We start from the raw sequence: 25,964 nt of genomic DNA on the forward strand, positions 1-25,964 counted from the left end.
CATTAGTTTTTAAAGTTACATCACAATGATACAAAAGATAGAGAAGTTAGACAAAGCCATTAACTGCTTTATGATAACATACAGGAAATTGAACTCAAGTGCCTGCCATGGCATTACCTCAGAAAGACAGTTTTAAAATTGCACACAATTAGATTAAATCACTCTTAGAGTACCACATTTTTAAAGGAAGACAATGTATTTTGCATTTGAGGTTCTAAAAAACTAGAAGTTAGATTACATTTAAAAATACAAAGATATAAAATCTAGTTAATTTATGAATCAATGCATAAGAAAAGTAGTCAGCATGCCTTATGCTCAAGCAACCAACCGTTCAATATCCTTTCATAAAGCTTTTGTAGAAAACAATTCTGCAGTACTTCTTGCTTTTCATGATTACAGTTATTGGTTACATGATCACTGTTTTACTAGGTCGCATTTCATACAATAGCTCCCATTACTACAAAAAGAACTGTTTCAAGCCCTATGGCACTCCTGTGCAAAGGGTCTCCTACAAGCTACTCACCAGCCAGCCTTTCCCAGTAGTCAACTTCAAAATTTCACTGCCTCCTAATTTCTGCTTCTGTCCATAGCAGGCACATGGGGGCTTTTCATCCAGGAACCTCTGGGCTCTGATATCATAAAATAATAAGGAACCTTGCCCTGTTCCCACTGTGATGATGTGTTCATAGAAGCTCACCGATCGAATACCTGTCAAACAGAGAAGGGACATACAATGCAGTAAGGAAGATGGATGCTTTGGCTCTGCAGTGCTGCTGCTTGGTGTCTAATATTTTCTTTAAGAGGAACTACCTACTAGTATTCTCCACAACACATAAGTTTCCCTACTGCTATGGAACAATGCAGATAAATCCCATTCATACTATTGAAACAGCAGCTTCAATTACATATACTACTTCCCTTCTCTGAGGCCATCAGCTACACTGATGACACATAGTAAGAAGCTTCATTCTCAGCAGGCCCCAGCTCTGCCAGATAAGCAAAGATCATAAGCCATTTAGGATCAACAGCAGCTTTGTTCTGTCTGCTACAAGCCTCTAAGTGAACACACCATGAGCGAGTACATGGCAACAGACAGCGGAAAGAACATCACATTGGTTTCCTCCAATGATCTTACACTCTATCTAGCTACCTGCCAAGCTGCAATAAGTGACTATGTGAGAAAAATTACCGTCCCAGCTGCCACTAAGTGCATTTTGCTGATCAACAGGCTAGCTGTAAGCAAGCATAACCATAATAATCATTAGTCACTTTGCTGCTAAGATAGATCAGGCTCTGAAATAATTTTGAAGCCATTCCTGCTCAAGTAGTCTCATACAAGCACACCTTATTCTTTGTAGCTGGCACTTTTAGCCCTTCACCCAGCAATGAAAACAGACTAAGAATCCTACAACCCAAGCACCACCATGTTACACCATTACATGGGAGGCTACAACAAGTTTTCAGTCCAAACAAAACATTCTAGCACAATTCAGTTACACCATTAGATTGAGTAAAAGGAGTACATTTTGTTTTCACTAAATCTAAGTCTGAAGCCTCAGCTAAACAAGGATCCCTTGGAAATAGTCTTGGGGAGATTCTGTATGTAGGAATTTGCAATTTGTAAAGTGTCCTGTCATCTCATCTCTATTGTGCAAAAGGTTTGTTCTGTGTAAGCACTCTACCCCAAACAACTCTTCTACGCAGATTAAATTCCACCACATCTATGCTTTTCCTTACTGCACAACATGACACCAGCTTATAAACTCTAGGGCTTTTAAAGCCCCCTTTAAAGTACCACTGAATTACAGCCTAAACAATCATTCAAACAGGAGGGGAAAAGAGTGAGTTATGCCAACTGCTGTCACTGTACCAAGCGTGACATCACAAAACTTGTAACATACTGGAATACACCCAGCAGGACACGTGACTGCAGACATCCAAGAGATGTAGATGCAGACAGGGAGTTTCCCCCCTTTCCCATTGTACAGAGTTCTAACTAGAAACACATCCTCATCCTTCCACCTCTGCAACCTGATGTTACATCCACAGGCGCCAGCATCTGTGACGCATGCTTAGAACAGGCAAGGCCATATAGTCACGCTCCAGATGAGAGGTGAAGTCTTGACTGCAGGCTTAATAGATAGGAAACCACTGTGCAAGTCTCACACCTGCTGAAGTAGATTTACTAGATTCATATAAGAATCTCTACTTTAATTCGGAGAACTACAAATGCATGTGAGCAAGTTGGAGACATTTCTCCCCCTCCATTACAAGGGCCTGGCTCTGACAAATACATGCAGAAAGCTTTAAGCTGTCTGCAATCAGCAAGAGCAGTCACTTGGATAAGAGGAAAAAGGCACAAGAGGGGACCCTCCTCCTATTTTTGCTCCAAAACCACTCTTGACAAGCAACCCAACAGAACACTTAACAGAAACAGGTGATGGAGTACAAAAGCAGATAGCATATACTTTTCAATGCAGTTTATTAATAAAAAGCTATAAAATGCAGAACAACTGTGGATCTTTCTCTAATAAAAAAAAAATTAACTGAAGGAATCTGTAATGTACCCGCTACTAAGAGGATGTTTAAAACAGGCTTTCAAGAACAGCACTTCAAATTGGCTCTTAAGGGGCTGAATTACCTCAGATTAATCATTCCCATCAAACTAAAAGCATAGTCTGTGCCTAGAACCAATCATGGTAAGCTCTCCTACATTCTCAGCACTCTACCACCTGTGGACCTGGACTATTTGGGTCAGCAAATTGAGTCCTACTCCTGAGAGGCAGGGAGGCTTCACATATCCCAGAAGGAAATGAAGACACGGTAGCATGTCCTATACAGAGTAGGCACAGAGTCTGTGCTGCACAAGCTTTGTCCACTATGTTTACATTGCTGCCTTCAGGATATGAAGTCAAGGGCACACAACATAGCACTGCATGCCAGCCAAGCAGAAAGCAGTTGCTCTTGCAGATCAAGAATTAGAGTCCAGGGCCTGCACTTCCCTGCACAGCTACTAAGAAAAGCAACACTTACAAGATGCACTAAAAAGCATTAGCTACCTTCTCATGTAGGGCAGACAGGGTTACACTAGGTAAAAACCAGTCCCAGTTCCAGTCTCATTAAGTGACAACCTTACTCTGACCTGCTTTTGTATACAACATTAATGATCTGAAGTTGATGTGGACTTACCACATTCAGCAGGTGCATTTGGAAGCTGAAAGCATATTCAGGTAACACTTCAAAACACTTAAAAGTCAACCCAGATTTTAGTCTGCAAATCAACAGCCAGCCTACTTTCTAGAGGTGCTGCACCGCTCCAAGTCCCAGTGAGATCAACAGAAAGCTGAAACACTTGGTATCTTGGGAATTAATAGTACTTAAGTGCCTCCACCACCATGCCAAAAAAAAAAAGTCTGCCTACTATGCAGAACAGGAAACAGTATTGAACAAAAAGGCTTTCTCCAGACATGAACTAGTGCCCCAGAAATACTACCTACACATATATCATCCCCCCAGCAGGAATGATCACATACTCAAGGCAGAAGCTTTCAGCCACCAGTTACCGCTGGGCGCCACACTCCAGTGTCTTGGTATTTCTTCCCTATGATACTGAAAGGTGACAGTGTCAGGACCTCCACAGAGCCCTCACTGACAGTGGGTCAGGACAAGGGCTGTTGCTGGTAAGGTGTTCAGGTGACAACGTGAGCTGGTGAAGCACCTTTTCTCATATTATAGAAGCTTCTCCCGTATCTGAAAGCAGCAGACCCTGACATTTATCTAGACAGCACTGTTCAAACTCCGGTAACCACATAAATAAAACTTTCCTAATCCTTGCCTACATGCATTCTCTTTTTGATAACTTGCCCAATGAAGAGATGGATGCACAGAGCCAAGCTAAATAAGGACTGCAACTTATTAGTCTGGGATTAATATGGTTTAAAGTGGGCATCACAGCTCAGTGCCTTCTCATGCTTGAAAATAAAGGGTATGGGAAAAAGCTTATGGGATCATGCACCCTGCAAGCCCTCACACTTGGCCCTGGTGTAAGGTTCAATTGGACATACTGCATCCACATCAGAAGAGGAAAACAGCACTCAAATCTGCAAAATTTTTTCTTTTTTTTTTTTAATTTTTAAGAGTGAGCTTTTGTATATTTAAAGCAAATAAATACACATTGAAAATTAAGAGTCTCACTCGTGGCTTTAAAATTACAAAGCAAGCATTCACTCACAGCACAGACTCCCAATACGATAGCACAGAGCAGACAACATGCTTTTTTTTTCCTGTTCCCAGAGAAAAACACAAGAATAGACAGTATTAATAGTGGTATGAAGACTGGATTTGCTTTGAGGTGAAGTGAAACAGAATAAGACACAGTAAAAAAATAAGTAGAACACACACTTTTAAAAGTTCAGTAATATTTGGATGGTGTACAATTTAGTTGATCATAAAAGCACTAATGTTGTCTATCATTAGATTTCAGAGCTGCTTTTAAGTTTGCTTTGTTGGTTGCTCAAGGAATACTGTCATAAAAGCAAAACCTATATGTACTATTAATGATTTAGTCTATCACATGAAAAACCCTTCCTATTTATTAAAAGCTTATCTTACTGCAGTCTTAATAGCTACTTCTGCAAGCAAACCATTTGAAGCACCCTTTGATAAATTTCTTACCACTGCCTCGTTCTTTGGAACAGATGGATTTAACATTGTGAGAAGGCTGCCTGGGATCCAGAAAGGAGACATGTGCCTGTGATCCTACTGCATACACTGACCACTCCTGACCATAAGCCAAACACACATTCTCCCTGCAGTATGGCAACTTTGTAGAAAGTAACTGGAAACAGAGGAAAGACAAATCAACACGTTATGAGAAAAGAGCAAAACATTAGTAGAACAATTCTGTAAGCTACGTTCAAGGAAGCTGCAGTGAAAAAAAAACCAAAATGCAGCTAAAAAATAAGTTCATCACAATAGGACTTTAAGAGAAAAGCAACAACCTGACCCAGAGAAATAGAAAACCCGAAGGAGATTGGATGCCTTATCTGAACCAAGCTGAGATGATAAAGGCTGAAGCTAAATATTATGCAAAGAACATTTTGATAAGTTGTTTTACATCTTTCTAAGCTGCTGTTATTTCTTCGGCAGGTATACACAGACATCAGCTCTCAGATGAAAAAGCTTACCTCATATCATACACTAGCATAGACATTTCTGGGTTTGATCTGCAGCTACACTTAAATAAGCGCAACTTCCTTTATGAACACTGCTAATCAAGTATCCATCATACTCTATGGAACAGTTCACTTCAGCTCACCCAGAACTGGCAGAAAGTTAAGAACACCTCTCACCCTCCAAAATAAGGGGAGTGGGAAGTTTCTCTCCCCAAATTCTAATTTTTAGGACACTTCATTTTACATAAAGCTTTTCTCTTTCTTCAAGCATTTAAAGGAGATGAAGAACAGCAAACAGCCTTAACGGCTAGGCAATTTTTGAAATTTTACACCAACAAACAGAAAAGCACCTTTGATAGTGTGTGCTCTGCTTTCCAAAGATGAAAATACCCATCTAGGGACACAGCTCCCAGTTCCTATTTAAAAAAAAAAAAAGTTAGTTTCTGTATTGTAGATGTCCTTACAAACTCACACTCTCTACTAGGCAGGCTGCATACTCCAGATTGAACTCATCCATAATCCTCTATGTGCTTATCAAGATCAATTTTCATTTTATATTGATCATGATAGAACACAATATAGCACAAATGTGCCAGGTAGAATATGAATTAATAAAACAGTAAATAACCAAAAATAACTTTCAAAAGTGTAGATCTTGTTAGACAAATAATGAATTTTTAAACAGTGCAATCTGGGGTTGGCAATTCTCTACAGCAGCTCCCACACTGATTCTGACCCTGAAGTAAGCATTCCTTTCCAAGCAATACTCTACTGAAAAAGCTACACCAAGTCTCCATCACAGAGGAATAATTAACAGCTACAGTGAAAAATAAAGCCTGCAGCAGCACTGTGCTTCTGATAGCACACCTGCCTTTGCTTCAGACCTTCTCTGTTCTTTGAGGGCAGAAAGAAAATTAGCGGGGGGGTGAATTGCTACTCCCACTTGCCCCAGTACAATAATAACAAGAGATCAGCATGGGGGAGGTTAACATTTACTGTTTGTCAAACGCCAACAAAATAACACCAAAGCAAGCACCAGGGTGCCTGTCCTGCATGTCAGTCACCTCACTTGCTGAGCAATCCAGTAACAATTCAGCCATCAAAACAGCAACTGACTGGATGTTAGCTGGTCTTCACAAAAGATGAAGGAAAGCAGCAAGAGCACTTAAGAGTGGGATTCAAGCTGAAAGAGGCATTTTGGTGCTTTATCTGCTTCTTGTAAACATTCCCTGTCTGCCCCCTTTAGGGTGCAAGTCTAAAAATCAAACCCACAGAAAAACTGTTCCTTCTGAAAATATATGATTTTTTTTTCTCTACTGGACTTCTCCAAGCACTTGGGGCAGAAGCAGACATAGCAGATAAAGATGACCATCTTATATGAGAAAGATGCCAAAGGATTGGGGGGGGAGGAATCAGGTTGCTTCTCCAGTATTTTTGATTTAGATTACTTTCTTCTTTTTCTAATACATATGGACAGTTTTAGGACTTCTCAACTGTCTTGCTTATCTTACTGACCTTGTTCTTATTGTTGAAAGCCAATGCTCGGACTTTGCAGTTGTCAGGATTGGTGTTCTCCTTGGGGATATCCTTCAGAGCCCTGTGTGTTATGTGGGCATAGACAGGAACTTTAGAGAGATTATGTCTGGTATCGCTTTTGGACAACACATCCTCTGTGACTTCCCAGAGACCCATTGAACCATCCCGGGAACCTGAATAAATAGTCCATAACAGCATTTCACATATACATAATTCCCATTATTTTTAAAAAAAGGAGCTGCAATAAACAATAGGGTCTGAAAGAAAGAAAGGATACTATTAATTTAATCTAACTGAACGCACTATTGGTGCCTATATATTAATTAACAAAATAATGATTTTACTGAGCTGTAAAGTTCATAACATTGTGAACTCATTGTCAACTGTTTTGTCTATGTGGTTTCCAAGCAGCTAGATCACCTCATCTGTTTTCAAACTGATTAGGATGCATCAAAACCCCACAATCCTGTACAACAATCACCATTAAAGATTCACACACAGAATAAACTCAGAGGCAAACGTGTTCAGCCTGGCTTACCAAGGCTAAGACTGACAGAATCTGTTAAGCCAGTAGAAAAATCTCCAAGAAAACTCAGTTGGGTTTACACCAGTTTCGGATCATTTGATTTCTGCCAGTATGCTTATGGATATGTACACGCACATTTATGAACTGAACAGAAACAGCTATTTCAAATCACAATTTGTACCAATTTGTATCAAATCTATTTTTAAAGTTATTTTTTTTAAACCCATGCAACCTCTTGTTTAAAGAATGTAACACAGGAACTGAAGCCAAACAAGAAAGAACTCATTTTATTTTTCTACTGAATTTGAAGATAATAATCCAAAAATATGAATCAATAAGAGTAACAACACTAGATGTAGAAAGCTGAATGTCTTTGGTTCATAGATCAACACAGACTTAATCCAAGGTCCTATACCCATCCCTTCTGGTGTTTAGGCAACTCACTTCCATTTAAGTCAGCCCTGACAGATTTGACGTGTACCTCAATTTCTTCCCTACACAATGTATTTTTATTTTTTTTAAAAAAACACAGATATTTGGGTTGGAGAGTTGCAAGGATCAACTTCTATATTAAATTCAAAATCAAACTCCAGGATTAGCTTTTTGTTTTTTGAAAAAATATTCCTGAACTAACAATTCGAGCATTTGATTTTTTATACGAGACTGTTACGATTTTCTGTCACCTGCAGTTTGACACCTCCCTGTATGGAATACTACGCCCTGTCAGCACAGAAAGACAGTAAACTACTATATTAATGCAACAGCATATTAGTATTGCTGCCTTTACCGAAGTTAAGCAATATTTTATTAAGCTACACTGATTATCCAACTAGTTACTAAAAAGTCAGTTACTGACCTTTTTTATTACAGCCTTCTAGATTAACTGCTCTAGTATGCATGCATATATATATATATATATATACACACACACATGCACGCACACACGACTTTACTGATATCTTGATAAAACAAACTGAGTTTTCATTAATCAGTCTTTCACAGGATTTCAGGAAACCAATACTGCTCTGATGTATTCCAAAGTTATTAACTGATAACAACACCCCTCTTGAAATTCTTCTTGTGTGGAATCCTTCCCTTTAACTCACTGTGTTTAGACACCCTCTCATGGCAACACCTACCGTAAAGACAGTAGTATTCCCTCTAATACTAGAAAATAAAATAAAATAAATCTAGACCAGGGCCCTACAAATAAAACAAAGCAAAGCACTGTACTAAGACCAAGAATGATTTAAACAGGCAAAGTAGTTCCAAGTGGTTTCAAATGTTTTGATAAAGGTGCTTCCCTTAGACCTATTAAGTGCTGTACATCAGTATAAAATTCTGTGGAAAAAAAATTAAAAATTTATTTTACCAGAAACAGCCATAGTATCGCTGATCCATGCAATTGAAAATATCCAGTCCTTATGTCCATCCTAAAAGAAAAAAAAAAAAAAAAAAAAAAAAGATTTTTCTGTGCCATTATATTCTAGAGTGGTCTCAAAGCAGTCAAGTATTCTTTGCTTTGATTTTCAATTATTTATTTTTTTTTTTAGTACAAACTCAGAAGGACAGACCTACATTAAAACGTACAAATAAGCTGGAACAGTTTAAGTACCTAACATCAAGCTGGAGCAGTTTAAGTACCTAACAGTAATTTTAACATTTTTTAATTTTGAAGTGTATAATTAATAGAGAGCAATTACGTGATGGAAACACAGGTCTCTGACCAAGGACAAATTGATTTCAACTCTAAGAAGTTAGGTTTTCCATTTTGAGAGCAGCAGTCTTTACTTCTGTAAAGTAGTTATATACTTTTTCCTCAAATGCACATCCTTACTATAAGAAGTAACCAAAACATTATGTTTACAATATATGACCTACAGATTAATTTTTCAAGACTATGACTTCAAGAATCTTTTCTTTAGCAGGTGAAAGACTTGGAGAAAGAGACCACGAGGCTCTAGTTCCGTTTGAAAAGCTGCAGAGTCACAGCAGCACGCAAATGAATAACGAGTCATACAAATCTTCAGAGTCAAACCTTTCTCCAGCTGGTTATCTGCTACTGCAGAAACCCTGACCTGACCTCTGTTGTTGTAGTTAACATCTATGTGAAGTCCTGAATCAAAAAGGAGAAATGGGAGAGAAGTGCTTACGGAACAGCACTATACTAATTTCAGCTTTTTTCTTTTTAAGCCTGGCTATTTTAAAAAAGCATCATGATGTTTCAGAAATATAAGCAGTAGCGAAGTCTATCAAACTGCCATAAACCACTGGGTTAGAACTAATCCTCAAAGCCAAGTTCCATCTCTGAAATAATACATACATAAGCTGCACTGGAGAAGGGGAAATTTGAACAACACACATCATCTTTTCAATTTCCCAAAAGAGCTTTTTCACTAAAGCTAGTTTCAGAGATCATCACCACAGTTAGACTTCAACAGTTAAGACTTTGTCAAATTTTCAATGCTTAAAAGTAATCTGAAGGTGACCTGAATGAGGGTGAAGAAGTAGTCTGACTCAGAACCCTGAGAATCATCTCACATGTTTATGGACTCACGCATATTTAAGATATCTTGTCAAAAAAGACAACAATCAGGAATGTTTTCAAGCTATCAGAAAGTCACTCTCCATTACAAGACTCACAAACCTTAACCTTGCTCTGACCTTAAACACTTCATAGTAGTAAGTGACAGAATAAACTTTCCCACTTTCCCCAAATACTCCCACTTACATCTCCCACACAGACAGGATCCAGTGTAGGCAGACGATAAATTGCAAGACTGTTGGGGTTGTCTCCGCCTGTGGCCAGAAGGGTCCTCGAGGGGTTGAGCTCAATGGCATGAATACCACAACCCTGCTGGTTCACCATGCCGGGTTCACGATCTTTCAGAATAGGAATCTTGGTAATTTGACCATTCTGGACATCTACTACAAATAACTGGGGAAAAAAGCAGGTGTAAGTCATTAATAGATAAGAAAAACAAGATGATCAAATATCCTCCCTATTTTGAACTGATATTCTTTTAAAGTTGGAATCAACAAATGCTGCAAGTATGGCTGAAAAACGCATAAATTCCTTCCTAAAAAACTAAACTAACTTAATCTCAGTAGGTTTTATTTTAATCATAGAACGGTTTGGGTTGGAAGGGACCTTAAAGATCATCTAGTTCCAACCCCCCTGCCATGGGCAGGGACACCTCCCACTAGACCAGGCTGCTCAAAGCCCCATCCAGCCTGGCCTTGAACACCCCCAGGGATGGAGCATCCACAACCTCTCTGGGCAACCTGTTCCAGTGCCTCACCACCCTCACAGTGAAAAATTTCTTCCTAATATCTAATCAAAATCTCCTCTCTTTCAGTTTAAAACCATTACCCTCATCATACTGCTACACTCCCTGATAAAGAGTCCCTCCCCATCCTTCCTGTAGGCCCCCTTTAGGTATTAGAAGGAGGCTATAAGGTCTCCGCAGGAGACCCCTGAGGAACACCACTCATCACTGGTTTCTACTTGGACATTGAGCTGTTGACCACAACCCTTTGAGTGCGGCCACCCAAACAGTTGCTTATCCACCGAGTGGTCCATCCATCAAATGCATGCCTTTCCAATTTAGAGACCAGGATGTCGTGCAGGACAGTGTCAAACACTTTGCACAAGTCCAGGTAAATGATGTCAGTTGCTTTCCTCTTATCCACCAATGCTGTAGCCCCATCATAGAAGGCCACCAAATTTGTCAGACCCATCATTAAGGTTGGGGGCACCCTAGGTTGGAGTGATCATGAAATGATAGAGTTCAGGATCATAGGTACCAAGCACAAAACATCAAGAAGTAAAATTACAACCTCAGATTTCAGGAGGGCTAACTTCGACCTCTTCAAGAAACTGCTTGGGCTAGGGCTCTGGAAGGCAAAGGGGGGCTCAAGAGAGCTGGTTGGTATTCAAAGACCACTTCCTCCAAGCTCAGGATCGGTGCATCCCTAAGAGAAAGAAATCGGCCAAGGGACGCAGGAGACCTGCATGGTTGAGCAGGGAGCTTCTGAAAAAGCTCAAGTGGAAGAAGGAAGTTTACAGTAAGTGGAAGAAGGGGCTGACCACTGGGGAAGATTACAAGAATGCTGCCAGAGCGTGCAGGGATGAAACAAGGAAAGCCAAGGCCTCCTTGGAATTAAACCTGGCTAGGGATGTCAAGCTCAACAGGAAGGGCTTCTACAAGTATATTGGAGGCAAAAGGAAAACTAGAGAAGTTGTGGGCCCACTGTTGAATGAGACAGGAGCCATGGTGACGGAGGATGCGGAGAAGGTGGAGTTACTGAATGCCTTCTTTGCTTCAGTATCTACTGCTCGGCCCAGCCCTCAGGAGTCCCAGACTTCGGAGAAAGTAACAGGGGAAAGAGGAAGACTTCCCCTTGGTTGAGGAGGATCAACCCCGTGGACATCCTGGGGAGGGTCCCAGGGGTGTCCTAGGGGGTCCTGTGTCTGTCTTAGAGGATCCCAGGGGTGTCTGGGGGGGGATCCCGGGGACATCCCTGGGGGACCCGTGTCCATCGCGGGAGATCTTCAGGGTGTCCCGGGGGGACATGTTTGCATTTGAATTTGTTTGGACCAAAGAACCCATAAGACCTCCTAGTGTATTTTGGCCCAAATTTGGATCTGATGAAGACTGGGTCTGTCAGACTTTAAACATGTATGTGAATAATAAGGAATAATAAGGAATCAGAAGAAGGTGAATATGCTTTTTGCTGGGTCAAGATGAATAGATTCAGGATTCGGGGACACCCAAATCCATTTTATATGTTCCCAGCCCAGACTGTCGGTGATGTTTCAATCGACAAAGAAATTGAATCCCCGAAGTGGGACCCCTTAGACTGTTACTTGGGGGCGAGGAAGAGGGGTGAATAACAGGGGAAGAGGACGGGGAAGAGGACTGACCCGACCACTCCTACCAGCAGCTCGAGGTTCACCGGTAGGGTGTTATCATTGTGGGATTTACAGAATCCCCTAATTTGTTTGGGCAAGTGTTAGAACAAGTGCTTGAACAATTCAGCCCTCCATCAGGAGTAGCCCTGCTTCAGTGTGTGGATGACTTATTGGTATCCGGGGAGGAAGAAGGCAGGGTAAAAGAAGCCACGAATGAGTTACTGAACTTTTGGGGACAGCAAGGTTTGAGGGTCTCAAAAAAAAAAAAAAAAAAAAAATTGCAATATGTGGAAACAGAAGTGAAGTACTTGGGACATCTAGTCAGTGAAGGGAGTCGAAAAATAAATCCTATAAATCCTGAGAGGATCAAAGGAATAGTAGACTTACCTCTGCCAAAGACCAAGAGGGAACTGAGAAAATTTTGGGGGGCTGACTGGGTACTGTAGACTGGATAGAGGGGTATGCTCAAAAGACTAAAGGACTATATTCCAAAGTGTTAGCTGAAGAACCAAATGTATTAGTTTGGACAGAAGAAGAGGAGGATTTAGTGGAAGATTTAAAACAGAGCCTAATCAGAGCTCCAGTTTTAGCCTTATCTTCTTTGGAGAAACCTTTTCAACTATTTGTAACTGTAGACAAAGGGGCTGCGTTAGGAACTCAAGAGTGGGGGGGATAAGTGGCAGCCAGTGGCCTATTTATCTGAACTCCTAGATCTGGTCTCCCGAGGGTGGCCAGGGGAACGATAGAAGTTAGCACCCCTCACCAAGTAAAAATCATTTTAGCCCAAACCACGGGAAAACGGCTAACCAATTCAAGAATACTGAAGTATGAAGGAATTTTAATTGAAAAGGATGATTCGATTTTAACTGCCAGCCCTTGCCTTAACCCAGCGAGCTTTTTGTGGAAAAAAATAGAGGCAAAGGATGAAGAACTTACACATGAATGCATAGATGTAATTGAGTACCAGACTAAGATACGCCCTGACTTAAGGGAAGAACCCCTGTCTGGGGGTCTTCATTTGTTCGTAGACGGTTCTTCAAGAGTGATAGAAGGAAAGAGGTGTAATGGATATGCAGTGGTGCATGGAGTGAGTCAACTGTGGAATTTGGATAATGAGGTGAAGTCTCTGCGCTCAAAGAGCAATTAAGACTGGCTTTGCTATCTCTTGTGCAACCCAGGGGGGTGAAGGCTTGTCTGCCTATCACAGGATACATAAATGACAGGGTAGTCTTGGGGAGCCAGGACAGCCCTGCTTTTCGTCAGCAGAGACAGTAAAATCAAGATAACAGAGACCTTGTTAGCTCTTTGTTTCCTCGAGAGGCTACCATGCCCGGTAATTGACCTTTGCCTCATTACCTGTGAAATGCATATTAAAGTTGACACCCCTGTATATGCTAATGAAGATTTTAGAGATCATGCTAAACATATATGACTATAGCACTCGTCTCTCCACCCAAATCATACTGCACGTCACCTAGGGGAGGGAAACCTCTTCATTTTGGGGATAAAAGGATGGAGAAAATGACTGTTAAACTGGGAGAGAAGAAACCTGATACCTGACGGACCAGTCGACGGGCTGTGTTCTCTCCCTCCACCCCAGGCAGGGACGCCTTTCTGGGTAAGCGCTGCGCCTTTCACCCTCTGGTGAATGTCACCCCGGGTTGTTGTACTATCGTTATTTTTGCTAGCAATATTAACCTTAAGTAATTAGCGCTATTGTAGTCAGTGAATTTATCAATGGCAATCTCGAATCTGCGACTGTCGCTCTCAATAAAGTAACTAATTTCGATTATTTGTGAATCTGCTTCAGTGGAAGTCCTTTGGTGGGACTCTGATAGTAAATCAGTGAAAGTCCTGGGACTCTGGCAGACAAATATCGAAACTACAGTCCTTTTAACGCGACACCAACAAGTAAAAGCATCTGAAAAATTACCTAGTGCATGGTCCACTCAAACATGTGAGATGTATACCTTAAACCAGGCACTAAAATTCATTGGAGAAAGGGGAAGGAACAATTTATACAGACTCTTGTTATGCCTTTGGGGTAGTGCATACCTTTGGTAAAATTTGGGAAGAACGAGGACTAGTAAATAGCAAAGGGAAAGAACTTTTACACTAAGAACTCACAAAGCAGGTGTTAGCTAGTATATTAATACCAAGTGCGATAGCAGCTTTACATGTTAAAGGTCACCAGAGAGGCAATTCAATTACCGCAAGGGGAAACAGATTAGCAGACAAGGTGGCAAAAGAGGGGGCCTTGGGGCAGGAGAAGCAATGACAGAAGCAGGGGCAGTGGAGAAATGTGGTAAATGGATTCTGCCCGATGGAAGGGAAATGGTCAACAAACAATGTGAGAAATAGTGACAGTGTTACAACAGGGAAGCCATTGGGGAACGCATGCAACGTGCAAATAGTTTTGTGGAAGTACAGATGCTTTGGCATATACACAATAGCCAAATTTGTGAGGGATGTATTATTTGTAAGACAGTAAACAAGAAAGCCTTGAGAAAGCAACCTTCAGGAGGAAGAGAGCCCGGCTTGAGACCGTTCCAAAGTATACAGGTAGACTTCACTGAACTACCACCAACAGGCAGGCTAAAAGATCTTTTAGTCCTAGTGGACCGCCTTACTGGATGGGTGGAAGCCTACCCCTTGGTGTCAGCTACTGCAGCAGGGGCAATTAAGATAATACTAGAACAAATTATTCCCAGATACGGGTTAGTGGAGACTATAAACTCAGATCAGGGCAGTCATTTTACTTCTAAATTCCTTCAAGGAATTGTGGAAAGTTTAGGGATAGTGTGGGAATTTCATATCCCCAGCATCCCCCATCATCAGGAAAAGTTGAGGATGAACCAGACCATTAAGAGACAATTGTTGAAACTGATTTTAGAAACCAAATTACCATGGACTAGATGTTTACCAATAGCACTGTTGAGGATCCAGACTTGTCCTAGAAAAGATACAGGTCTCTCGCCCTATGAGATGCTTTTTGGACTACCTTATATGGGTAACAGAGAAGACTTGCCCACTTTTGAAACTAAAGATATGTTTCTTAAGAACTGTATACTGGGGTTGTCATCTTCTTTCTCTCTTCTCAGAGATAAAGGACTATCTTGCCCAAACTCCACCACTGGAATTTGCAGTCCGTGCCTTCCGACCAGGAGATTGGGTCTTGATCAAATCCTGGAAGGAAACCAAGCTCCAACCAGAATGGGAAGGCCCGTTCCAAGTGTTACTGACGACTGAGACTGCAGTGAGGACGGCCGACAGGGGTTGGACTCGCTACACTCTACTCAAAGGACCAGTTGAACCCCCGCCAACAGATCCAGTAGAACAGTGGACTGTACATTCTACTGACAGCCCGCTGCAAGTAACCCTAAAGAGACAATGAGCCATGGGTTAGGGCGGGATGATCCAGTTGGGAGATATAAATCTGTGTACACCATGAATTTTAAGAAGCATTTTGCGATGATACTGGTCATAGGGGCGGTGTTGAGCTTCCCACTAGGAAGCTGGAGTGCACACCCAGATTACCCGGTTAGGCTTATCATAAATATCATTAAAGGAAATACCCCACAGACTGTACGCTTTGATGCCTGTCAAGTACTGAAGTGTGGGAATCTAGAGGCCCAAAGATGGTTGAGTGGTGAAAACAGTTACCTGTTCCCAGAAATTTGTAGGGTCGCAGAGGGATATCACGAGGCTGCACCTTGTGACCAATGGAGTGAAGTGTGGTGGACCACCCAAATTGGAGGGTGGGCCGTTGATGACAAGTGGATCAAGCCTTCTTATTATTACCCTCTCAAAAAGAAAATACATTTTTACAAAGGATCACCTTCCCCACAGTGTGGCCTTTTTGAATGTAATCCTCTGTTGATAACTATAACCCAGGGGGATGATACGGCTAACCTAATATATGGAATAGGAGCAGATGTGTCTGGAAGAGATCCAAGGGGAAGATTTAGAACAGCCATACTGGAAAATAGCAGTTAAGCAGAAGGGACAACTATGACTACTAAACTCCCAGTAATACAACAGTGGGAACCACCGAATGATCCAGCTTTGGTAACGGTTACTGAGATTAAAGATCTTAGACAAACATTTGAGATTGAAACAGGGCACGGCGAGACAAATGCTTGGGTAGAATGGGTAAAATATACTGTTAGTAGTTTGAACCAAAGCAATTGCTATGCTTGTGCCTCAGGAAGGCCCACAGCACAGATCGTCCCTTTTCCCTTAGGGTGGACAAAAGATTCCATAGGGATGTGGTGTATGATAGCATTATACCAAGAAAAGACCGCCTGGGGAAATGAGACTTGTCATTCACTTTCCTTACTGTTTCCTGCCTTGGAGTCTAGAGATGTTAAAGTGCCACCAGCATTTTCCACAGCAATTGGTAACCATCCAGCGTGCCTCTCACGGCAGGGTGTGAATGCTGCCAAACCTGTGGGGGAATTTACCCTGTGCACTGAAACTCTGAATGTGACCAAGGATGTAAGAGGAAACTACTCAGCGGTATGAGGGCCTCGGGCGGATCTCTGGTGGTATTGTGGAGGGAAGACCTTGCGATCTGTGTTGCCGGCTAACTGGAAAGGTACATGTGGAATGGTACAATTGGCAATACCATTCACCCTAGCATTTGACAAAGGAACAGGATCCCTGAGCTCAGGCAATAGAGTAAAAGGAAGTGTGGGTGTATCCTTTGATGAACGGATATATATAGATCCCATTGGAGTCCCTAGAGGAGTCCCAGATGAACACAAAGCAAGGAATCAGACAGGAGCAGGATTCAAATCTGTCCTTTTTCTGGTGGGTAACTATAAACAAAAATGTAGGTTGGGTAAATTATATTCACTATAACCAACAGAGGTTTATTAATTATACCAGGGATGCAGTAAAAGGAATAGCTGAACAATTGGATGCAACCAGCCGAATGGCATGGGAAAATAGGATCGCCCTGGACATGATCTTAGCAGAGAAGGGAGGTGTGTGTGTAATGGTAGGGAATCGGTGCTGTACCTTCATCCCAAACGATACAGCTCCAGATGGTACTATAACTAAAGCCCTTCAAGGGCTCACCACTCTAGCTGATGAGTTAGCTGAGAGCTCTGGAATAGGCACCTCACTGACAGGTTGGCTGGATTCCTGGTTTGGGAAATAGAAAGGTAGGGTGGTATCAATACTGACTTCTCTTATAATGGTAGCGGGAATGTTAGTGGCTGCAGGATGCTGTATCATTCCCTGTGTGCGAGGATTAGTTCAACGATTAATTGAAACTGCCCTAACGAAACGAATGGAAGTAAACCCTCCCCCATACCCTGGGAAAATGCTTCATCTAGAAGAAAATAAAAACTGTCAAGAAGAAAAAGAATAATGTTACCATCATGCTGTCGGCTCTAGAGGCCTCATATGGAACCATGCCCTAGAAATGCAAAAAGCAATAAGATTATGAAAAAGGAAAGGGGGAAGTTGTAAGAAAGGCAGGTATTGCTTTTGCAGAGGAGAAAAGCCGTTTCCATCAGAGGTGGCATGATAAGGGAATGACTAAGACAAAGAGGCTCCAGCAAAGGCTTGTAGAACATCTCTTATCACACAGACAAAAGGACAAACTGATTCCTACTGGATTAGTGTCTAGAAGGGCAGTCAAACATTTAAGCAGGGCTAATGACATTGAGCAATTTTTTTACCAAAAGGGAAAGAAAGAAACTAGTCAGATAATCCCTTTAGGTGGAGCATAAGGAGAAGTAAACAGAGGCCGGACATCCGAGAAGGATTTTAGGCACCTCGGACAGACTGTGAACCCTGGAGTACCTAACCAACGGGAAACAGGGGAGGGAAAAATTCGTCTGGGATTAGGGAATAAAAAGGTGTGTTTCAAGAACTGAAGGTGTGCCTACTTGCTAGGTCACCCGCTCTTGCAAGAACGTGAATAAAAATGTGCTTCACAGAGGATTCTGCCTGAGCCTATTTCATTCGGACCGGAACTTATTTCTCACAGTATGAGATCTCCTTTATCTTGGGTGGGTTTTTTTGGTGGCTGTTCCAGTTTTTTTACTCAGGGAGGTTAGAGCCTGATTCCACCAATCTATTTCTTTCTCACACTTCCTGATGCTCCTTGGCCTTTCTACTTCCTCTCTTAGCTCTGCCACCAGGCTGAGCAGATAATCCACCTGGTCACACCTCACACAGCTGTCATCCCTTCTACCATCTATTAGCCATGAAAGCTTGTGGTACTCCTTGCAGCCTGAGACCTGGGGGGCTGTATGTTTCCATGGGAGCTCTACCTGTGTGGATACACCTGCTCTGGCAAGTACAGAAGATGTAGCTTTCTGCTGGGTAGAGACCATGGCTAAGCTCCCCTCTTGAGCTTTCCGCGCTCTTCTCGCGCGCACGCTGCCATGCCATGGCTACCCATCCTGTTCGCTCGCGCTCCCTAGGGCTGCCTTTTGTGGGAGTGGGGTGGCCGCTGCTGCTGCTGGCCCCGCCCCTGCCTCGTCAGCCGCCCTCGCGCGAGCTGTCGGCTCCCTGCGCTGCCCTGGCCTTTCCCCGCCTCAGAAAAGCTCGGGAAAAGCCCCTTTTCGCCGCGATCGCCCGGCTCCGCTGCGGACGTGCCTGCACAGGAGCTGTTTATCTCAGCGAGACTCATTTGATTTTCACAGCAATGGAAGAGAAGTTGTTTGTCATGGGAGGTTTCCCATTTAACAAACCCCTCAAATCTAAGACTTTTCCCTGTTTAATACCATGACAAAACAATATTGTTTTCCAGTTTTCCTGTATGACAGCGAGAGACCCACCTCAAAACAGCCAGCAAACCCCAGGGGGCTTAGCACAAGTCTCCTGCCTCCCAGGTAAGATACTTAGCATGAAGTTTTGGCTTTGACAAACTGTCACTTTTAAGTTTATATAATTGGAGTTTATTTTCTGGTGATACACGTAGAATATTAACTAAATATAGTACTGACAGTGCAAACATAAAAAAAAAAGTCTAGCTACATATCTCATCCTGCAAAAAGACCAGAAGTTGGAGCTCTATGTCACTGTCACCTTGGCAGAAAACTCAGTTACAAAGCCTTACAACTCTTCAGACAGACATCATTATACCCAGTTATGTCAGTTCAAACATATACTACCATTACAATCTAAACCAGAACAAAGGCTTACATTGCCTGCCAAAGTGCACTTTCATTTGGGAGGCTCCTGTGCTGGATCATTTCACAGATGTTGTTCAGAGCACAGCTGCACTAACAGTCAAATAGGTATAACAGAGGGGACAAAGCCCTGTGAGGAAACATGAGTGAAGTGAGGAAATAAGAGGATCTGAAGTTAACTTGGCACTAAGGAAAGTGATGTAGAATCACAGCCCGGGATTACAATTAAATTCCATCCTCCCCTCCCTCCTTAAGTTTGTTCTTTCTATAACCAAAGAAGATCGTCTCAAAGCCTCTGGAAGTGAGCCGAAGATGGAGAAGACAACAAAAAACCCCAAGAAAACTCAATGCAATTTATAAAATACACATCAAGGAAATTGTTCTGAAATCCTTTGTCAGTTATTTCTAGAAGGACAGAAGAGAAATCTAGAGGTTCTCAGAGAGGAGTTATACATACAAGTTGGTTTTGGTGAACTCTCACAGACTGTAGATCTGTTTTTTAATAAGCATCAAAACCCCAAGAAAATTTAGCAGTGTATCTATTATTCTTGATGTAATGAACTAGCAGAATATTAATGTAAAATCAAAACCTGATAAGGTATGGTATGTTAAACTCATTCTGCAGAGAAAGCTGAAATCCATTCATCACTATTTGTGTGTTGTGTCTAGACTCTTCAACCCACAACTAGTCTTTCTCTGTAGGCAGTCTTGCACAAACAGATTACTGTTCCTACAGGGACTAATTTTTCATGTTTAGTTCTTTTATCTTGCATGCAGGTGTGGGGCCAGGAAACAGCTGAAGTGCAGCTAAGTAGAAGGGAGGCACTCCTCACTTCTCCCAAGTTTTACAATACAGCTCACTGCCCGAGACAGCAGGTAAAAGCATGATGCATGCAGCAGCCCCTCTGCCCTAACCACATCCCTGAAAATTAACACCTGCACTGTAGGATCATGACCAGCAATTCCCTCTCCTCTCATCCTCCCTTGTCCTTCCCCTATGTAATAAGTAACTAAAGGTGATTTGCTGATCGAACAAGTTAAGCAAGAGGAACGAACCCATTGTGGCAGTCTTGAGAACTCCCTGTTTAACCAGAAGAGACATGTCCACAATGTTATCTTGCTACACCAACATGGGAACTCCTGTTTGACAAAAAGCTTAACCACAATGTTATCGGAATGTATTGTTTTGAGCTGATTCTGTGACCAACATTTTATCTAAACTACCTCAAGCAAGAAGCTACAGAGGGGCGTACCGAAGATGTCGAAACCGACCTCCCTGAAGATAAAAAGAGCTGCTCAGCTTGCTTGAATTTGCGAGCCTTTGGTGGAGCTGCGACTCCCCGGCCGCCCAGCGCTGCTTTTGCCTTCCTACCTCAATAAATATTTATTGAATCTATTTCGGACTCGATTTATTTTAAATTCAACTATAACACCGTATAAGTGCATATCCTCTTTTCCTCCTCAGCATTTCCTTCCAGCAGAAACACTTAATTCCCTCCCCTAACCTCCTTCAACTACTGAGGAAAAAAAAACCAAAACCCAAAATCAACAGTTAAGTACCTAAGATTAAGGCTTGCAAGTGTCATCTGCAGGTCCTAAAGCTGGCACCAGAAGTGCTAATTAGGAAAACACATCCACAGCTCAGGATGCCCACAGACTCAGCAAAATTGTGCTTCAGCTGCAAGAGATTTACACTTCAAAGAGCACCTCAACAGGTATGAGGACCAAAATTAAAAACCTTCACATTCTCTAGTCTGACACCACTGTCATACATCCCTGTTTGATACTAGGTTAATAAAGACTTACTCTAATGCAAAAGTCTTTTAGCTAAACCCTAAACTAATTGGGCTGAAAAGGTAAAGAACTTGGAAACACACAATGCTGAAGCATCAGACCCTCACATTCCTGCCCTGGATCTTCACCCTCAACATCATTTTCCTATAAAAAGTTTCCAAATTAAGATATTCCCAGAAGCAGCAACAGGATGCATTTCTTGTGGCACTTCCATCTGCTTGTACCCCACTCTAATCCATCATCAGCCCTTGAATTGCTTTATCATTTCCTCACTTTTCTCCTCCAGTTGCACAGTATTACCATAACCAGAACAGCAACGGCTCTTAGGGCAAGAAGTTTCACACAGTTAAGGGATTGGCTTTGTAGTTTCAGCAGTAGCAGTTTTAAGCAGTAACTTCTCCCCTTGCTTGGTAAGTCACTTGTCACACTGTGGGTAGTTTAAAAACAACCACTACATCCCTAGAATAAAATAAGCAAGCACTGTCTGCATATGCTAAGACTCTTGCATCACCTGTGGCAGGACAGGAAGCCAGAAACTCACACTTGCAAGCTGCACCACTGATTGCCAAGAAGTCTTCCCTGTAAATCCAGCAAACAGAAGCCAAGAGAAGCCAAACAGCTGTTAGACACTTCTAAAGCCAAAAAGGGAAAAATGTTAAGAAACAAGATAGGCACCCAGCTAAGAACGCAGAAAATTTGAATACCGTTTTAAAGACACTACAGTAAAAGTACAAAATATCTGACTGCTTTTAAAGAAGTGCAGCCAAAATCACAGCATACAATGACATAAGTCTGAAGAAAAAAAACATCCCAGAAATTGGCCTATTTCCAATCAAACTGGTAGCTTCGCTACTCTTGAAATAAGTACATCTGCAAATAACTCCAAAGCAGCCTGGCTTTAAGAGTCTTGACAAAGTCCTGATAGCTGAACTATACTTTTTTTTTCTTTATCTCAAGCAGGAATAAGAACTTCTTTTCCAGCTACTCATTATATAGAAACTAAAGGTCAGCCACAAAAACTTTTCCTGGATGCAGTAAACCCCTGACAACCTCCAAACAGTGAGCTGTGCATATTTGTCCTTTGATTTTAAGCTTTGCACATAATTTGTTTCTTCCTGCTAGTAAAACGTATATGTGTCAGACATTAGTGTGCCAAATAACTTGACATCCAGGATTTACCAAACCAGGATTGCTTTGGCAATCTGCCAAAAGTCCAAGGACCACACCTCGTTTGTGAGAAACAGAGCAGACTCAGCTATCATGTTCTCTGCAGAACAACCTTGTTCTAACAAGGAAACAGGCTGGATGACATGACAGAGAAATCCATCTCCCCCCCCCTTTTTTTTTTTTTTTTAAAAAAGCAATTCAGATGTACAACTTGCAACAGTGCTATCACTCGAGGATCAAGGCAGACAGGCATGGCTAGGTACTACAGTTGTCATAGCCATGAATCTTTATGATCTGGCCCTACTTTTCACACCCCATGAGATTACCAGCTGTATGCTTATTTTTCTTTTAGTTTGCATTTTGGCAAATGGCTCCTATACAATTACTATGTGGCTGTCTCCTTTTTGAAACTGCTTGCAATCAAGTTAATCAAGAAAAGTCAAGAAACTGCCCCACTTCATTAACTAAAGAATTTCATTAATCAATTTGCCAAAAGTAAAGACTGTGGCAGGGAATCAAATATCTGAGGACCAGTCTGAAATGCAAAATCCATTCTTCCCTTATATATAATACTGAGAGCAGAACAGTTTGCCAGGCTCTTCCATCAAGTCTACTTCCATTTTTTGACCTGCCTTTTGGAGACAACAGTTGGGGGGGGGGGGGGGAGGGGGTGGCGATGACACAGGGGCAGGGGGACAGACAGGACACAACACACCCAACAAAGTTACCAATTCATTAAATAAGTGCCCTTCCCATGCAACTTTAACTGAAAGCATTGACTTTATAGAGCAAGATTAAAAAACAGGCCTATGAACATAACATTTCATGTCCTCCATATGCTGGTCTGTGTTCAGGGGCAGCAGCGAACAGACAATACTATCTTTTAGTCAATCATACAAATCAATCGGAACAAAAACAAAGGGTCCCACCCTGAGCTACAGCATGTTTTTATTACACAAGCAGGACAGACATAGATTTACAAGGCACAAAGAACACACATGAAAGACTGTTTGTTCTTCATGCAAGAAGTGCTCAAGATATACTCTGTGCCCCAGCTCTTCACGTATTGCTCTCAGAAATCACAGGCACATCTTGTCATTCATTCTAACTTTTGAAAGAAACACAAGATAAACACATTGCCTTGCTAAAAATAGTCACTAAGAGAGAATCAACTGCAATGAAGTATCACAATTGGCTTAAGCCAATCTTTGAGAACCCAAGTGCTGCTTCCTCACCCACCCAAACAGTCTCACCACCCTTGTGACAGCAACTAGTGCTCAGGTTTCTGCACGGTCAGCTGTATCTCATCTCTGCCTTTGGTGAAAGCTAACCCTACAAGAAAACTCATCTGAACACAAAGCAGCAAGCTGATCCAGCTGACTCCCCAGCCACACACACATCAGTGCCAGCAAGAATGAGCAGGTGGGAACATCCCATTCTGCAACAGCACAACTCCAGACCAGCCAAAGCTGGTCACAAAAATTTTACCCTCAGCCAAGTTGGAAAATGACATCGTTGTTCTTCAAATTTGTTTTTTTGCTAACAACAAAAGCAAGACAATGCTTACAGCGTCATTACACCAATACCATTGCTGGTCACACTGAGTAACACTGTGTGATTTTTCCCAGTTCTCAGTCCTGTCTTTTATTCAGATAGAAAATAGCGATGTTTACAATGTTCATAGAACGCTTGGCATAAGGGTTCTTCTGTTCTATGGCAATATAGAATTATTAATATATGCCAAGCCCCAAAGAAACATGGGCTCTTTAAAGACTAAGCTATCAAACTGGTACATCTCCTTTCCAGAACATGCACTTATCTTAGCATAAAACCTACTCACAGGTTGTGCAGTACAGGCCTCACACATCCTCCTTGAAAGGGTCCAAAGAGAAACAATCTAAGATAAAGAAACATCTGAGAAGTGAGCAGCGGTAGAAGCAGCTAGTGAGTTGACTGACTCTGAACTCGCATTTCCAGAGACGAGACCACACAATCAGGCACTCCACCTTGCTGTGAAACTCTGAAGCACTACTAGCTAAAATGCACACACTTTGATATCATTGAACTTGTTCAGTGCCAAAATCACATTTGTCAGTTTTTATTTGCGTCTTGCCCTCTGTGTTTAATTTCAGGAGGCTAGCAGACAGTTAACACATGTTGACAGATGGCAAAGGATGGAGAAGCGAGAGACTTCGCCTGCTAAAAGGCATCTCTACCACCCACGCCATACCTGGCACAGAAACTACCAGACTCTGTAGGCAGACATGGGTATCGCGTGCAGTTGACAGAAAACCAAGTACTCTTGAGACAAGAAACACCACCTGGCTATTTACTCACAAGACATTGAAAAAAAAGTGAATGAAAGTGTTAATTACAGGCATCAGAGGTTTACTTGCATTGAGTTTTGGTGGACTTTGAGTAGAGTTACAAACTGCAGGAGCATAACTTCTCATTCCCTCCCTGGGATCAGAAATTAGTAGTTGTCTTGATTCTTCATTACATGTGCAAAGCAAGTGGAAGTAGTTTTCCCCATACAGAGTCCATATTCGTGGATGGAAGAGTAACCGTGCATTGTATTCTCACCACTAAAACCCCAGGACCACAGGACTAGGTTATAATTGTATGAGATGCACAGAACAGACGTGGGATCTCTTGAACAAATTAGAAGTCTCTAAGAAGAAACAAGAGCTGAGGATTTACAGCAGGGCATGCAAGGCAACATATGAATCCACAAAAGAGAGAAAAGGTATCAACTAGCATTCAGAAAGCAACCCATTCGTGCCTTGGAAAAGCCACCCAAGAAACCAGAAGAGAGCGTTCTGCAAGGAAGTTTTTAAACACAAGTATACCTATCAGGCCTGACTGATAAAAAAAAAAAAAAAAGGCAAACAAAAATATTAGATTCCAGGCAATTATATTCTCAAGCAACTGGAAACTAATAAACTCTCGCCAAGAAGACCAGCTCCAGTACAGGTCAGTCCACACTGGGGAAGGGAATCTCGGCAAAAAGGACCAGTAAGGGGATCCTTTGGGGGCTTTTTGAAGCCGGGAAAAGTAGCTAGCCCAGGCCAGAACCCAGCAGCTCGTGGGTGGGCTGCTACAGAGGCGTGGGACGGAGCCAGCTGAAGAGGCATGGGCAAAACCAGCACCCCCAGCGATAGATCTAAACAAGGCGTGCTGGGACCATTCCCCCCCTCATAAAAGAAGCCTTTCAGCAACCAGGTTGCCACACACTGAGTAAGCAAGCAATGAGTGGGCATCACCTGGGAGCACCACAAGAAGGGCAGTCATCACCCTTTTGGAAGGAGCTTAGCTACAGTCTCCACCCAGCAGAAGGTCATTCTCTCAGCCAGAAAGGATGTGGGAACCCAGACAGAGTTCCCACGGAGACACGCAGCCGTCCAGGTCACAGGCTGCAGGGAGTGCCAGAGCCTTTCACTGGCAACAGGAGGCAGCTATGAGAACTGCTGTGTGCATTGTGAACAGGTGAATGATGTGCTCAGCCTGGTGGCAGAGCTGAGAGAGGAAGCTGAAAGGTTAAGGAGCATTAGGGAGGCTGAAGAAGAAATAGACTGGTGGAGCCAGGCTCTGTCCTCCTTGAAACAGAAACAGGAGCACCTGGCAGAAAGTAACCAGGATCAAGGGGCCCCTGTACCCTGCCCCTGTCAGGCAGAAGCCTAAATGAAGAGTGAATGGAGGCA

At 42.3% G+C, this 25,964-nt stretch overlaps 1 protein-coding gene across 9 annotated transcripts in view; it reads right to left on the minus strand.

Annotated features, from left to right (window-relative positions):
* Window positions 1-25,964, minus strand: part of LOC128902083 (DDB1- and CUL4-associated factor 12-like) — a 45,605-nt gene that overhangs the window by 12,871 nt on the left and 6,770 nt on the right. For 6 of the 9 annotated variants that reach the window (XR_008463617.1, XR_008463614.1, XR_008463613.1 and 3 more), the window contains exons 3-9: window positions 17,535-17,576; window positions 9,968-10,174; window positions 8,609-8,669; window positions 6,690-6,883; window positions 5,525-5,590; window positions 4,675-4,837; window positions 524-708 (exon numbers count right to left, since the gene is read on the minus strand). Coding sequence is in view for 3 of the 9 variants with exons in the window: in XM_054184438.1 (XP_054040413.1) it covers window positions 524-708; window positions 4,675-4,837; window positions 5,525-5,590; window positions 6,690-6,883; window positions 8,609-8,669; window positions 9,968-10,174; window positions 17,535-17,576 (918 nt within the window). In the remaining 6 variants the exon portion in view is untranslated. The remainder of the gene's footprint in view (window positions 1-523; window positions 709-4,674; window positions 4,838-5,524; window positions 5,591-6,689; window positions 6,884-8,608; window positions 8,670-9,967; window positions 10,175-17,534; window positions 17,577-25,964) is intronic. The other 3 variants (XR_008463615.1, XM_054184439.1, XR_008463616.1) reach the window with 2 other exon arrangements.

This window comes from Rissa tridactyla, chromosome W (assembly GCF_028500815.1).
Source record: "Rissa tridactyla isolate bRisTri1 chromosome W, bRisTri1.patW.cur.20221130, whole genome shotgun sequence".
Classification (NCBI taxonomy): Eukaryota; Metazoa; Chordata; class Aves; order Charadriiformes; family Laridae; genus Rissa; species Rissa tridactyla.